General features: G+C 37.3%; 1 protein-coding gene across 2 annotated transcripts in view; it reads left to right on the top strand.

Moving 5' to 3' along the window:
* Nucleotides 1–15,594, top strand: part of ATG4C (autophagy related 4C cysteine peptidase) — an 89,422-nt gene that overhangs the window by 37,581 nt on the left and 36,247 nt on the right. For both annotated transcript variants that reach the window (XM_029230129.1, XM_029230130.1), the window contains exon 4: nucleotides 14,493–14,726. In XM_029230129.1, the coding sequence (XP_029085962.1) occupies nucleotides 14,493–14,726 (234 nt within the window). The remainder of the gene's footprint in view (nucleotides 1–14,492; nucleotides 14,727–15,594) is intronic.

Here is a 15,594-nt window from a genome sequence, read left to right as displayed (position 1 = left end):
AAATAGTGCGTGGAAAAAAGGGGGGAAAAAAAGCTTTTTAAGAAGTAGAGAGGGTAGCACAGAGGCTAGAAAATAATAAAAGTTTTTTCTGCACTGAAACGAGACCAGGGTGGAGCTTTGCCTAGGGATCTCTTTATAGGATATAAAGGGCATGAAAGTAAGGTATCAAGGGGTCTTCCTTTGCGTGCTCTTGGTTCTTGTACTATCTTTACTATTTTCAGGGATCTTGGTTATTCCACATGTTGCCAAGATTATGCCCAAATGTTGTGGAAATAAGATCCCACAATTTGGAATTTTTTGAAACATGACTTTTGCCATTTAGTAAGAAAGGGTGTGCAGGATGCAATCAATTATTTATAGGTATATTACTTAATTTGGAAAATTTCCAGATCTTGTTCTGTTATTGATTTTTAATTTAATTCCATTGTGGTCAGAGAAAATATTTTTATGACTCTAATCTCTTTGAAGTTATTGAGACTTGCTTTATGGTCTAAATATGGTATAACTTGGTAAATGTTCTTTGTGTGCTTGAGAAGAATATGTATTGTTACTGGAATGTTCTATAAGGGCAGTTAGGTCAAGTTGGTTGAGTTCAAGTCTTCTCTATTCTTGCTCTGTTCTACTTGTTCTACCAATTTTTATGAGAGGGATATTGAAATCTCTGACTATAATTGTGGATTTGTTTATTTCTCCTTGCAATTCTATCAGTTTTTGCTTCTTCAATTTTGAAGCTTTGTTATTGGGTACATTAACATTTAGAGTTTTTATGGTCAGTTAATGAATTGACCCCTTTATAATTATAAAACCCTTCTTTATTCCTGGTGATATTTTTTTGGTCTGAAATCTACTTTGTCTGATATTAAGCTTTCTTTTGCTTAGGGTTATATGGTATATCTTTTTATGTTCTTTTACACTTAATCTATTTTCTTTATATTTAAAGTTTGTTTCCTGTAGGAAGTAAATTGTTGGGTCTTGCTTTTTTATACAATCTGATAATCTCTGCCTTTTAATTAAGTTGTTTAGACTACAGGCATACCTCGGAGATATTGTGGGTTTGGTTCCAGGCCACTGCAATAAAGCAAATATTTCAATAAAGTAAGTTGCACAAATTTTTTGGTTTCCCATTGTATATCAAAGTTATGTTTATACTGTATTATAGTCTATTAAGTATACAATAGCATTATGTCTAAAAAAATAATATATGTACCTTAATTAAAAAATACTTTATGGCTAAAAAATGCTAATCATCATCTAACAGCACAGGGTTACCACAAACCTTCAATTTGTAAAAAACGCAGTATTTGCAAAGCACAATAAAGTGAAGAACAAAAACAAGGTATGCCTGTATTCACATTTTATATGATTATTGATATAGTTAGGTTTGTCTGTTATCTCACTATTTGGTTTCTATTTGTTAAATCTGCTCTTTGTTCCCTTTTCCTCTTTTTCTGCCTTCTTTCAGATTGAATATTTTTTGATTTCTATTTTATCTCTTTGTTGGCTGATTAGCTCTAACTTTTTATTGTGTTATTTTACTGGGTTACTTTAAGGTTTTAGGGTATATCTTTAACTTATCACAGTCTACCTTCAATGATATTATACCAACTCACATATAGTATAAGAACGTTAGAGTAGTGTACTTCACTTCCCTCCTCCTGGTCTTTATGCTACTGGTGTCATACATTTTATTTCTTATACATGCCATAATACATTGTTATTATTTTTGTTTAAACAGTCAATGTCAATTACTTAAGTCAATTACTTAAAGAGGTTTAAGTAATAAGAAAAATAATATACTTGCTCATATAGTTATCATTTTTGGTGTTCTTCATTCCTTTGTGTGAATCCATATTTCCATCTGCTAAAATCCATTATTTTCCTGCTTGAAAGACTTATTTTAACATTTCTTATAGTGCAAGGTGTGCGGGTCATATACTCCTTCAGCTTTTGTGTCTCTGAAAAAGGGTTTTGCTTTCATTTTTGAAAGATATTTTTGCTGGGTATAGAATTTTGGGTTGATTATTTTTTTTCTTTCAGTAGCTTTAAAGATGTTGCCCTGCTATCTTTTTGTTTATTTTGTTTCCAGGGAGAAATCTGAGGTCATCCTTATCTTTCTGTGTACATAATGTGGCTTTTTTTTCTTGACTACTTTTAAGATTTTTTTTTTTTTATCACTAGTTTGGAACAATTTGATTATGATGTGAAGTATAGTTTTCTTCATATTTTTTGTGCTTGGGTTTTGTTGAATTTCTTGAACCTGTTGTTTCATAGTTTTCACAAATTTTGAATTTTTTCAGCCATTTTGTCTTCAAATATTTTTTCTGTCTTCCCCTCTCTTCCCTCTCCTTCTGGGTCTCCAATTGAACATATATTAGCATGAATGAAATTGTGCCACATCTCACGGATGTGCTTTTATTTTTAAAAAAAATTCTTTTTCCTCTCTGCGTTTTAATTTGGATAGTTCCTATTGCTGTGTCTTCAAGTTCACTAAACTTTTGATCTTTTCCTCAGCAATGTCTAATCTGCCATAAACCCTAGTCAGTATATTTTTCATCTTGGACGTTGTAGTTTATATATCCATTAAAAAAATCTTCCTTCCTTATCTTCCTTCCTTACTTAATCTTCTACTTATCTTTTTGAACATATGTAATATTGTAATACCTGTTTCAGTGTACTTGTTTGCTAATTCCAGCATTTGTGTTAGTTTGGTTTCACTTTTGTTTGGTTGAGTATTCTCATTTTGGCTTGTGTTTTCCTGCCTATTTGCATGCTTGATTGATTGCCAGACGTTGTGTTATTTACCTTGTTGGGAGCTGGATATTTTTTTATTCTGAGTATTGCATTGTGTGAATATGCCACACTTCATCCATTTTACTCTTGGTGGGCATTGGATAGTTTTCAATTTTTGGCAATCGTTAAGAGCCCTGCTTGAATATTCTAGTACATGTGCTTTGGTGAATGAACATGTGTATGGATTTTCATTCAGTATGTATACCTGGGAATGTAATTGCTGGGTAATAGGGTATTCATATGTTCAGCCTCAGTATATACTACCAAATAGTTTTATAAAACAGTTGTGCCAATTTGTATTTCTACCAGGTGTGTATGCAAATTCTGCTTGCTCTCAGCTCACCAGTACTTGGTATTTTTCCATGTTTATTAGAGCCACATTTTATTTTAATTTGCGTTTGTCTAACTTAGGAAATTGAGCATATTTTCATAAATATTTTTTCATTTAAATATGTCTTCTATTAGATTATCTCTCTAGGTTTTCTTAATATATTCTGGATATGAATCCTTTTTTGGATATGTCTATAGGAAATGTTGTCTCCTACTCCGTTACTTTTTCACTCAGTTTATCTTTTGAAGAGCATAGTTCTTAATTTTAATATAGTCTGGTTAACTTTTTTATCTTCTTAAATGGTTAGTACTTTTTGTGTTCTGCTTAGTAAATCTTTGCTCACTTTAGGACAGGATAGTCTCTCTAGTGTTTTGAAGCTATCATTTCTATGTTTTTTCTCTCTGGTTGCTTCTAAGATCAGCTCTTTGTCTTTCATGTGGATATCACTTTATTCTACTCAGAATCATGTATTTCTTAAAATCTGAAGAAATTTCAGCCACTTTTAATTATAGTTTTTCTCCATTCTTCTTGTTCTCTTCTTTTGCATCTCTGATAAGTCTTTCTGTTAGATTTTTTTTCATGTCTCTGAAATTCTTTTTTTTTTTTTTTTTTGCGGTACGTGGGCCTCTCACCGCTGCAGCCTCTCCCGCCGCGGAGCAACAGGCTCCGGACGCGCAGGCCCAGCGGCCATGGCTCACAGGCCCAGCCGCTCTGCGGCATGTGGGATCCTCCCGGACCGGGGCACGAACCTGCGTACCCTGCATCGGCAGGCGGACCCCCAACCACTGTGCCACCAGGGAAGCCCTGAAATTCTTGTTTTTTATATTTTCTGTTATTTTTTCTCTCTGTGCTGTGTTCTGAGTAATTTCTTTAGTTTTTCTGGTTCCTTGATTATCTTCTGAGGTTTGTATAATTTTCTGTTTAACCTATACCAAATTTCTATTTTCATTTATTATATTTTTCATTTCTAGTAGTTTTATTTGGTTTTCCTTTACATGTGCCTGGTCAATTTTAATTGTTTTCTTTTATTTGTCCACCTTTCAGTACCTTCTACTTTTTAAACATATGCATACTTATTTTATCGCATACCTGATAATTACAATAGTTATACTCCTTCAGAATTTATTTCTGCAGTTTGTTGTGCTTTTGATTATTTCTCATATTAGCTTGTTTAATTGTGATTTTTTAAAAAAATTATTTATTTATTTTTGGCTGCATTGGGTCTTTGTTGCTGTGCGTGGGCTTTCTCTAGTTGCGGTATAATTGTGATTTTTGATTGCGATAAGCACCCTTGACTGAGCCCTCAATATTGCTAGCAGGTCTCTTCTATTTCCTTTATCAGCTTTCTTTCTCATTCTTTGTAGTGATTCTTTCAGGCATTCTCACTCTTCATAAACGTCTGCTCAGAAGTCTTTTCCATCATAGAAAACAAAAGCAAAGCAAAACAAATATTTATTGTGTATCTACTATGGACTGAACTCTGTGTTAGGCGCTGAACATTCAGAGGTCTAGAAGATAAACATATTTCTTCTCCTCTAGAATACTTGAAATCTGGAGGGGGAGCAGATATAGATAAAAAGCATTCTAGATATAATTAGTTAATACTGTGAAAAGGAAAGTCAGTCAAAAAGTGGAATAGCAGGAGTAGTATTATAGTGGAAAGTCAACAAGACAACAAAGTTCATTTAGTATGAACAGTTTCACAATAATATTTAGAGTAAATATTAAGAGGAGACTAGATCTTAAAAGGATAAGGAATTAATCACTTTGTCAAGATAGGAGATTAGAACTATGTGTTTGGCAAGCCTCAGGATGAGCTGTGAGAGTTATGTGTTATTATATCCAATTTCAAACAAATTTAAATGTCTCCAAAGTGGAAATTTTGGACTTACTTGTAGTGCCATATTCAGTTTTCAGGTATTTTTATTTTTATTTGGAATTAAATTCAAACTCTAATCTTCAGAGAAATTCATTGATAATAGAGGCTTGCCATGTATTCGTTTTTTTTTTCTTAACATCTTTATTAGAATATAATTGCTTTACAATGTTGTGTTAGTTTCTGTTGTATAGCAAAGTGGATCAGCTATATGTATACATATATCCCCATACCCTTCCCTCTTGCTCCTCGCTCCCACCTTCCCTATCCCACCCCTCTGGGTGGTCACAAGGTACCAAGCTGATCTCCCTGTGCTATGCAGCTGCTTCCCACTATCTGTTTTACATTTGGTAGTGTATATGTGTCAATGCTACTCTCTCACTTCATCCCGGCTTACCCTCCTCACCCGCCATGTCCTCAAGTCCATTCTCTTAGTCTGCGTCTTTATTCCTGTCCTGCCCCTAGGTTCATCTGAACCATTTCTTTAGATTCCATACATATGTGTTAGCATATGGTATTTGTTTTTTTCTTTCTGACTTACTTCACTCTGTATGACACACTTTAGGTCCATCCACCTCACTACAAGTAACTCAATTTTGTTTCTTCTTATGGCTGAGTAATATTCCACTGTATATATGTGCCACGTCTTTTTTTTTTTTTTTTTTTTTTTGCGGTACTTGGGCCTCTCACTGTTGTGGCCTCTCCCGTTGCGGAGCACAGGCTCCAGACGCGTAGGCCCAGTGGCCATGGCCCACGGGCCCAGCCGCTCCGCAGCATGCAGGATCCTACTGGACTGGGGCACGAACCCATGTCCCCTGCATCAGCAGGCGGACTCTCAACCACTGCGCCACCAGGGAAGCCCTTTTTTTTTAATTAAAAAAATTTTTTTTTCACATCTTTATCGGATTATAATTGCTTTACATTGTTGTGTTAGTTTCTGCTGTATAACAAAGTGAATCAGCTATACATATACATATATCCCCATATCTCCTCCCTCTTGCGTCTGCCTCCCACCCTCCCTATCCCACCCCTCTAGGTGGTCACAAAGCACCAAGCTGATCTCCTTGTGCTATGTGGTTTCTTCCCACTAGGTATCTGTTTTACATTTGGTAGTATATATAAGTCCATGCCACTCTCTCACGTCATCCCAGCTTACCTTTCTCCCACCCCGTATCCTCAAGTCCATTTTCTACGTCTGCGCCTTTATTCCTGTCTGCCCCAGGTTCTTCATAACCTTTTTTTTTTTTTTTACATTCCATATATATGTGTTAGCATATGGTATTTGTTTTTCTCTTTCTGACTAACTTCACTCTGTATGACACACTCTAGGTCCATCCACCTCACTACAAAAAACTCAATTTAGTTTCCTTTTATGGCTGAGTAATATTCCATTGTATCTATGTGCCACATATCCTTTATCCATTCATCTGTCGATGGACACTTAGGTTGCTTCCATGTCCTGGGTATTGTAAATAGAGCTGCAGTGAACACTGTGGTACATGACTCTTTTTGAGTTATGGTTTTCTCAGGGTATATTCCCAGTAGTGGGATTGCTGGGTCAAAGGGAATTTCTATTTGTAGTTTTTTAAGGAACCTCCATACTGTTCTCCATAGTGGCTGTATCAATTTACATTCCCACCAACAGTTTAGGAGGGTTCCCTTTTCTCCACACCCTCTCCAGCATTTATTGTTTGTAGATTTTTTTGATGATGGCCATTCTGACCGGTGTGAGGTGATACCACATAGTGGTTTTGATTTGCATTTCTCTAATGATTAGTGATGTTGAGCATCCTTTCATGTGTTTGTTGGCAATCTGTATATCTTCTTTGGAGAAATGTCTATTTAGGTCTTCTACCCATTTTTGGATTGGGTTGTTTGTTTTTTTGATATTGAGCTGTATGAACTGCTTGTAAATTTTGGAGATTAATCCTTTGTCTTTTGCTTCATTTGCAAATATTTTCTCGCATTCTGAGGGTGGTCTTTTTGTCTTGTTTATGTTTTCCTTTGCTGTGCAAAAGCTTTTAAGTTTCATTAGGTCCCATTTGTTTATTATTGTTTTTACTTATTCTCTAGGAGGTGGATCAAAAAGGATCTTGCTGTGATTTATGTCATAGAGTGTTCTGCCTATGTTTTCCTCTAAGAGCTTGATAGTGTCTGGCCTTACATTTAGGTCTTTAATCCATTTTGAGTTTATTTTTGTGTATGGTGTTAGGGAGTGTTCTAATTTAATTATTTTATATGTAGCTGTCCAGTTTTCCCAGCACCACTTATTGAAAAGGCTGTCTTTTCTCCATTGTATACTTTTGCCTCCTTTATCAAAGATAAGGTGACCATATGTGCGTGTGTCTATCTCTGTGCTTTCTATCCTGTTCCATTGATCTATATATCTGTTTTTGTGCCAGTACCATATTAACTTGATTACTGTAGCTTTGTAGTATAGTCTGAAGTCCTGGAGCCTGATTCCTCCAGCTCCGTTTTTCTTTCTCAAGATTGCTTTGGCTATTCGGAGTCTTTGTGTTTCCATACAAATTGTAAAACTTTTTGTTCTAGTTTTGTGAAAAATGCCATTGGCAGTTTGATAGGGATTGCACTGAATCTGTAGATTGCTTTGGGTAGTATAGCCTTTTTCACAATGTTGACTCTTCCAATCCCAGAACAAGGTATATCTCTCCATCTGTTTTATCATCTTTAATTTCTTTCATCAGTGTCTTATAGTTTTCTGCATACAGGTCTTTTGTCTTCTTAGGTTTATTCCTAGATATTTTATTCTTTTTGCTGCAATGGTAACTGGAAGTGTTTCCTTAATTTCTGTTTCAGATTTTTCATCATTACTGTATAGGAATGCAAGAGATTTCTGTGCATTAATTTTGTATCCTGCAATTTTACCAGATTCACTGATTAGCTCTAGTAGTTTTCTGATAGCATCTTTAGGGTTCTCTATGTATAGTATCATGTCATCTGCCAACAGTGACAGTTTTACTTCTTCTTTTCTGATTTGGATTCCATTTATTTCTTTTTCTTCTCTGATTGCCATGCCTAAGACTTATAAAACTATGTTGAATAATAGCAGTGAGAATGGGCAACCTTGTCTTCTTCCTGATCTAAGAGGAAATGCTTTCAGTTTTTCACCATTGAGAACGATGTTGGCTGTGGGTTTGTCACATATGGCCTTTATTATGTTGAGGTAGTTTCCCTCTATGCCCACTTTCTGGAGAGTTTTTATCATAAATGGGTGTTGAATTTTTTCAAAAGCTTTTTCTGTATCTATTGAGATGATCATATGGTTTTTATCCTTCAATTTGTTAATATGGTGTATCACACTGATTGATTTGCATATATTGAAGAATCCTTGCATTCCTGGGATAAACCCCACTTGATTATGGTGTATGATCCTTTTAATATGCTGTTGGATTCTGTTTGCTAGAATTTTGTTGAAGATTTTTGCATCTATATTCATCAGTGATATTGGCCTGTAGTTTTCTTTTTTTGTGACGTCTTTGTCTGGTTTTGGTATCAGGGTGATGGTGGCATGGTAGAATGAATTTGGGAGTGTTCCTCCCTCTGCTATATTTTAGAAGAGCTTGAGAGGGATAGGTGTTAGCTCTTCTCTAAGTGCTTGATAGATTTTACCTGTGAAGCCATCTGGTCCTGGGCTTTTGTTTGTTGGAACATTTTTAATCACAGTTTCAATTTCAGTGCTTGTGATTGGTCTGTTTATATTTTCTATTTCTTCCTGGTTCAGTCTGGGAAGGTTGTGCTTTTCTAAGAATTTGTCCATTTCTTCCAGGTTGTCCATTTTATTGGCATGTAGTTGCTTGTAGTAATCTCCCCTGATCCTTTGTGTTTCTGCAGTGTCAATTGTTACTTCTCCTTTTTCATTTCTAATTGGAGTGATTTGAGTCTTCTCACTTTTTTTGTTGATGAGTCTGGCTAATGGTTTATCAATTTTGTTTATCATCTCAAAGAACCAGCTTTTAGTTTCATTGATCTTTGCTATTTTTTCCTTCATTTGTTTTCACTTATTTCTGATCTGATCTTTATGATTCCTTTCCCTCTGCTAACTTTGGGGGTTTTTTGTTCTTCTTTCTCTAATTGCTTTAGGTGTAAGGTTAGGTTGTTTATTTGAGATGTTTCTTGTTTCTTAAGGTAGAATTGTATTGCTATAAACTTCCCTCTTAGAACTGCTTTTGCTGTATCCCATAGGTTTTGGGTCGTGTTTTCATTGTCATTTGTTTCTAGGTATTTTTTGATTTTCTCTTTGATTTCTTCAGTGATCTCTTGGTTATTAAGTAGTGTATTGTTTAGCCTCCATGTGTTTGTACATTTTACAGAATTTTTTCCTGTAATTGATATCTAGTCTCATAGCATTGTGGTTGGAAAAGATACTTGATATGATTTCAATTTTCTTAAATTTACCAAGGCTTGATTTGTGACCCAAGATATGATCTATCCTGGAGAATGTTCCATGAGCACTTGAGAAGAAAGTGTATTCTGTTGTTTTTGGATGGAATGTTCTATAAATATCAATTAAGTCCATCCTGTTTAATGTATCATTTAAAGCTGTGTTCCCTTATTTATTTTCATTTTGGATAATCTGTCCATTGGTGAAAGTGGGGTGTTAAAGTCCCCTACTGTGATTGTGTTACTGTCAATTTCCTCTTTTATGGCTCTTAACAGTTGCCTTATGTACTGAGGTGCTCCTATGTTGGGTGCATAAATATTTACAATTGTTATATCTTCTTCTTGGACTGATCCCTTGATCATTATGTAGTGTCCTTCTTTGTCTCTTGTAATAGTCTTTATTTTAAAGTCTATTTTGTCTGATATGAGAACTGCTACTCCAGCTTTCTTTTGATTTCCATTTGCATAGAATATCTTTTTATATCTCCTTACTTTCAGTCTGAATGTGTCCCTGGGTCTAAAGTGGGTCTCTTGTAGACAGCATATATATTGGTCTTGTTTTTGTATCTGTTCAGTCAGTCTGTGTCTTTTGGTTGGAGCATTTAGTCCATTTACATTTAAGGCACATTTACATTTACGTTTATCGATATGTATATTCCTGTTACCATTTTCTTAATTGTTTTCAGTTTGTTTTTGTATGTCTTTTCCTTCTCTTGTGTTTCCTGCCCAGAGAAGTTCCTTTACCATTTGTTGTCAAGCTGGTTTGGTGGTGCTGAATTCTCTTAGCTTTTGCTTGTCTGTAAAGGTTGTAATTGCTCCATCGAATCTGAATGAGATCTTTGCGGGGTAGAGTAATCTTGGTTGTAGGTTTTTCCCTTTCATCACTTTAAATATGTCCTGCCACTCCCTTCTGCTTGCAGAGTTTCTGGTGAAATATCAGCTGTTAACCGTATGTGGATTCCCTTGTATGTAATTTGTTGCTTTTTCCTTGCTGCTTTTAATAGTTTTTCTTTGTATTTAGTTTTTGATAGTTTGATTATATATGTCTTGCTGTGTTTTTCCTTGTATTTATCCTGTGTGGGGCTCTCTGTGCTTCCTGGACTTGGTTGCCTATTTCCATTCCCATGTTAGGGAAGTTTTCAACTGTAATCTCTTCAAATATTTTCTCAGACCCTTTCTTTTTCTCTTCTTCTTCTGGGAGCCCTATAATTCAAGTGTTGGTGTGTTTAATGTTGTCCCAAGGGTCTCTGAGACTGTCCTCAATTCTTTTCATTCTTTTCTCTTTATTCTGCTCTGTGGTAGTTATTTCCATTATTTTATCTTCCAGGTCACTTATCTGTTCTTCTACCTTAGTTATTCTGCTATTGATTCCTTCTAGAGACTTTATAATTTCATTTACTGTGTTGTTCATCACTGTTTGTTTGCTCTTTAGGTCTTCTAGGTCCTTGTTAAACATTTCTTATATTTTCTCCATTCTATATCCAAGATTTTGGCTCATCTTTACTATCATTATTCTGAATTCTTTTTCAGTTAGACTGCCTGTTTCCTCTTCATTTGTTTGGTCTGGTGGGTTTTTACCTTGCTCCTTCATCTGCTGCATATTTCTGTCTTCTCATTTTGTTTAACTTACTGTGTTTGGGGTCTCCTCTTCACAGGCTTTGGGTTCTTTGTTTGTTTTTGGTGTCTGCCCCCAATGGGTAAGGTTGGTTCAGTGTGTTGTGTAAGCTTCCTGGTGGAGGGGACTGGTGCCTGGGTTCTGGTAGGTGGGCCTGGATCTTCTGGCGGGCAGGGCTGTGTCTGGTGGTGTGTTTTGGCATGTCTGTGAACTTAGTATGAGTTTAAGCAGCCCTTATGCTTATGCGTGTGGTTGTTTTTTTGTCTTACTAGTTGTTTGGCATGGGGTGTCCAGCACTGGAGCTTGCTGGCCATTGGGTAGATCTGGGTCTTAGCGTTGAGACGGAGATCTCTGGGAGAGCTCTCACCAATTGATATTACGTGGGGCTGGGAGGTCTCTGGTGGTCCAGTGTCCTGGACTTGGCTCTCCCACCTTTGAGGCTCAGGCCTGACATCCGGCTGGAGCACCAAAACCCTGCCAGCCCCACGGCTCAGAAGAAAACAAAGCAGGGGAAAAGAAACCAGATAGAATCCCAAACCAAATGGTAAAAGCAAAACTAGACAAAATCACACAAAGTAACGTACACACACACACTCATAAAAAGAAATAATAGGGGCTTCCCTGGTGGTGCAGTGGTTGGAAGTCTGCCTGCTGATGCAGGGGACATGGGTTCGAGCCCTGGTCTGGGAGGATCCCACATGCCACGGAGCAGCTGGGCCCATGAGCCACAATTACTGAGCCTGCGCATCTGGAGCCTGTGCTCCGCAACAAGAGAGGCTGCGATAGTGAGAGGCCCACGCACCGCAATGAAGAGTGGCCCCCACTTGCCGCAAGTAGAGAAAGCCCTTGCATAGAAACGAAGACCTAACACAGCCATTAAAAAAAAAAAAGAAAGAAAAAAAGAAATAATAATTAACAAAGAACAGTCAGAACCCTAGGACAAATGGTAAAAGCGAACCTAAACAGACAAAACCACACAATGAAACATATGCATACACACTCACAAAAAGGGAAACAAGGGGGGAAAAATCAATAAATAAGAAATTAAAAAAAGGAGAGAGCAACTAAACCAATAAACAAATTCACCAGTAATAACAAGCACTAAAAACTAAACTGAGAGAAACGTAAAAACCAGAAACAAATCAGACGCAGAAAGCAAACCCCAAGTCTACATTTGCTCCCAAAGCCCACTGCCTCAATTTTGAGAACATTCGTTATCTATTCAGGTATTTCACAGATGCAGGGTTCTTCAGCTTGATTGTGGGGATTTAATCTGCTGCTCCTGAGGCTGCACAGAGAAATTTCCCCTTCTCTTCTTTGTTCGCACAGCTCCTGGGGTTCAGCTGTGGTTTTGGCCCCGCCTCTGCGTGTATGTCACCCTCAGGCATCTCTTCCTGCCCCGACAGGAGGGGGTTAAAGCAGTGGCTGATTAGGGGGCTCTGGCTCACTCAGGCCCGGGAGAAAGAGGGTACAATAGTCATAATTGGAGTGTGGGGCGAGCCTGCGGCGGCACAGGCTGGCATGACATTGCAACAGCCTGAGGCACACCGTGTGTTCTCCCTGGGAAGTTGTCCTTGGATCTTGGGACCCTGGCGGTGGCCGGCTGCACAGGCTCCCGGTGGGGGGGGGTGGGTAGTGACCTGTGCTTGCACACAGGATTTTTGGTGGCAGCGGCGACAGCGTTAGCATTCCGTGCCCACCTCTGGGGTCCAAGCTGATAGCCACAGCTTGCTCCCATCTCTGGAGCTCACTTAGGTGGTACTTTGCCTTCTGTGGGCACACAGGAAAGGAGTCCTCCTCATGCACCCCGAAACAATGGTCTCTTGTCTCTTCAGCAGGTCCAGACTTTTTCCCGGACTCCCTCCCAGCTAGCTGTGGTGCACTGGCCCCCTTCAGGCTGTCTTCTCGCAGCCAACCCCAGTCCTCTCCCTGGGATCCGACCGAAGCCCGAGCCTCAGCTCCCAGCCCCCACCCGCTCCGGTGGTTGAGCAGACAAACCTCTCGGGCGGGTGACTACTGGTCGGCAGTGATCCTCTGTGAGGAAATCTCTCCACTTTGACCTCTGCACCCCTGTTGCTGCACTCTCCTCTGTGGCTCTGAAGCTTCCCCCAACGTCACCCCCGCCCCCACCGTCTCCACCAGTGAAGGGGCTTCTAGTGTGTGGAAACCTTTCCTCCTTCACAGCTCCCTCCCAGAGGGGCAGGTCCTGTCCCTTTTCTTTTGTCTCTGTGTTTTCTTTTTTCTTTTGCCCTTCCCAGGTACGTGGGGATTTTCTTGCCTTTTGGGAAGTCTGAGGTCTTCTGCCAGCGTTCAGTAGGTGTTCTGTAGGAGTTGTTCCACATGTAGATGTATTTTTGATGTATTTGTGGGGAGGAAGGTGATCTCCACATCTTACTCCTCCGCCATCTTGAACATCTCCCTGGCATGTATTCTTTTAATTACCACTGACACTATATGCTACAACTTAGCTCCATTAAGCTGAATATGATGAAGTTTGGGTGATTGTAATTTTTTTCAGAATGAGCTTGAAAAGGGATAGGTGCAGGAAAGATGAGGAATAAAAGCATGATAAAACTGCTTTAACATCCTTTAGAAGGGCATTAGAAATTAAACTCCTTGAAATTGAGAGTTATGGGGAGATTTATCTGCCTATGCATCCACCCACCCAAACCAGCCAACATTTATTAGGATCTATTTGTGCTAGGCACTGTGCTTCATGCTGAGGTTGAAAAGATGACTAAGACTTTCTGTCTGGAAGAATCAAGAAATGTTAGTTCCTTTTGAGCACTAGTCTTTTGTAAATTATTGGGCAAATAGTGACCATAGTTTTCACATAGAAATTGCATAGGAGGTAATCAGTTTGGAAAAGCCTTTAAAAATGATATATGTGGGTCACAACAATTTAAAAAAATATATACTTCAACATGAAAGGATATGAATATATTTAAGAATTTTATATTCTTACTGTTTAGCTTGTTAGTTTTGATTTTATAATTTGAGTATAAATATTCATAACAATAAATACAATGCACATTTATTTGATTTTAAGAACTAGTTATGTGATTACATACATTTTTACATATTGACAAATCACGATATTTTATTTGCAAATCTCATTTTAGAGAGCACTAATATCTATATCCTGAGCCAAATGAGGCAATAAGAAAATATATTTTTATATTACGTCCTCATAAGAGAGTTGATTATATTCAGAATACAGGGTATTATTAACAACAGTAGTACTGATAATACCTTATATTAGTTAGCACCAGAGTGTACAGAACATTTCAGCATTCATTCTCATTTGATTTTCATAACAGCCTGAATAGGCAGAATATGAGACTTATCTTCATTTTAATTGAAAAAAAAGAATTAGAAAGATTGTGCTGTGCTCCATATTGAGAGTAATGGGAATATAGTACCATTATTGACATTTCTTTGCATTTATTTAGAGTATAGTTTATATTTTTACTTTGTAGATGAAAATGAACTGTTACCTGTAAGCTCAGGATGTACAATAGAAGATCATGTGATTGCGGGAAGTGTAGAAGAATTTCGTAAAGACTTCATTTCAAGAATATGGCTTACCTACAGGGAAGAGTTTCCTCCAATAGAAGGCTCAGCTTTGACAACGGACTGTGGTTGGGGCTGTACACTAAGAACTGGCCAGATGCTGTTGGCTCAAGGACTCGTACTACACTTCCTTGGTAGAGGTAAATCAGATCTCTGGTTTTGGGGGGTTTTGTTATTGTTACTGTTTTTTAAATTTGAACTCTAGCTTGCAAACTGAATAAAATTCCCTGATGTTAATATCCTGAGTCCCCTATGTCTTCTAAAGTTGTAACTAATCTAGCATGTAACATCTTTGTTGGACTGGGCCATTCACCTTTCAAACATACAGGTTAAACATAAGTATTATTCATGACTACCACTATGAATTAATTAAGTTCAAATTTTAGTAGTCTTTGGATTTTTTGTTGCTGTTATCATTTAGTTCTTCTTGATTGAACTCTAGATTATCTCCAGTTCAGTAAATTCTGGGCAGGTCAACAGCAGTGACTTTGAGCAGAAAATTATTGAGCAGTTAATGTTTTTACATTATTTAAATCTTAAGAAATTTTACAGTTTTATGCTTTAAAATTATTTTTATCTTTATAAATGTGATTATAATCAGTTAAATTGATTAGGGCATTTTCTTAATAAGGTCATCTTGCTTAGACTTTTAGACTCTCAGAAATGTCATTGATACTAACTTACATATATCTATGTTTTCCAATGTGCCACCTTTCTTACCAGTTCTATTAGTTCATTTTTATATAATGTGTACATTTGTAGGAGGATTTTAGTTTACCATTTTAGGCTATCATATCTGGTTATTACTAAGTGTCGTTATATTTTTTTAAGTGTCAGACAATTTTCTGCAATGCATGACAAATATTTAATAACCTTTCTGTAGGGATTATTGATGAGATCATTTGGAGAGAATGTTTATTCAAGAGCAGTGTGGATATTGCAAGGAAAAGGAATTTTTCAGCTTTTTCTGGGATGATTTATTTATAGTCTCATGCAATCATGGATAAG

Source organism: Monodon monoceros, unplaced genomic scaffold (genome assembly GCF_005190385.1).
Source record: "Monodon monoceros isolate NGI ecotype Baffin Bay Population unplaced genomic scaffold, NGI_Narwhal_1 Super_Scaffold_18, whole genome shotgun sequence".
Taxonomy (NCBI): Eukaryota; Metazoa; Chordata; class Mammalia; order Artiodactyla; family Monodontidae; genus Monodon; species Monodon monoceros.
This window is presented reverse-complemented; position numbering and strand designations above follow the sequence as displayed.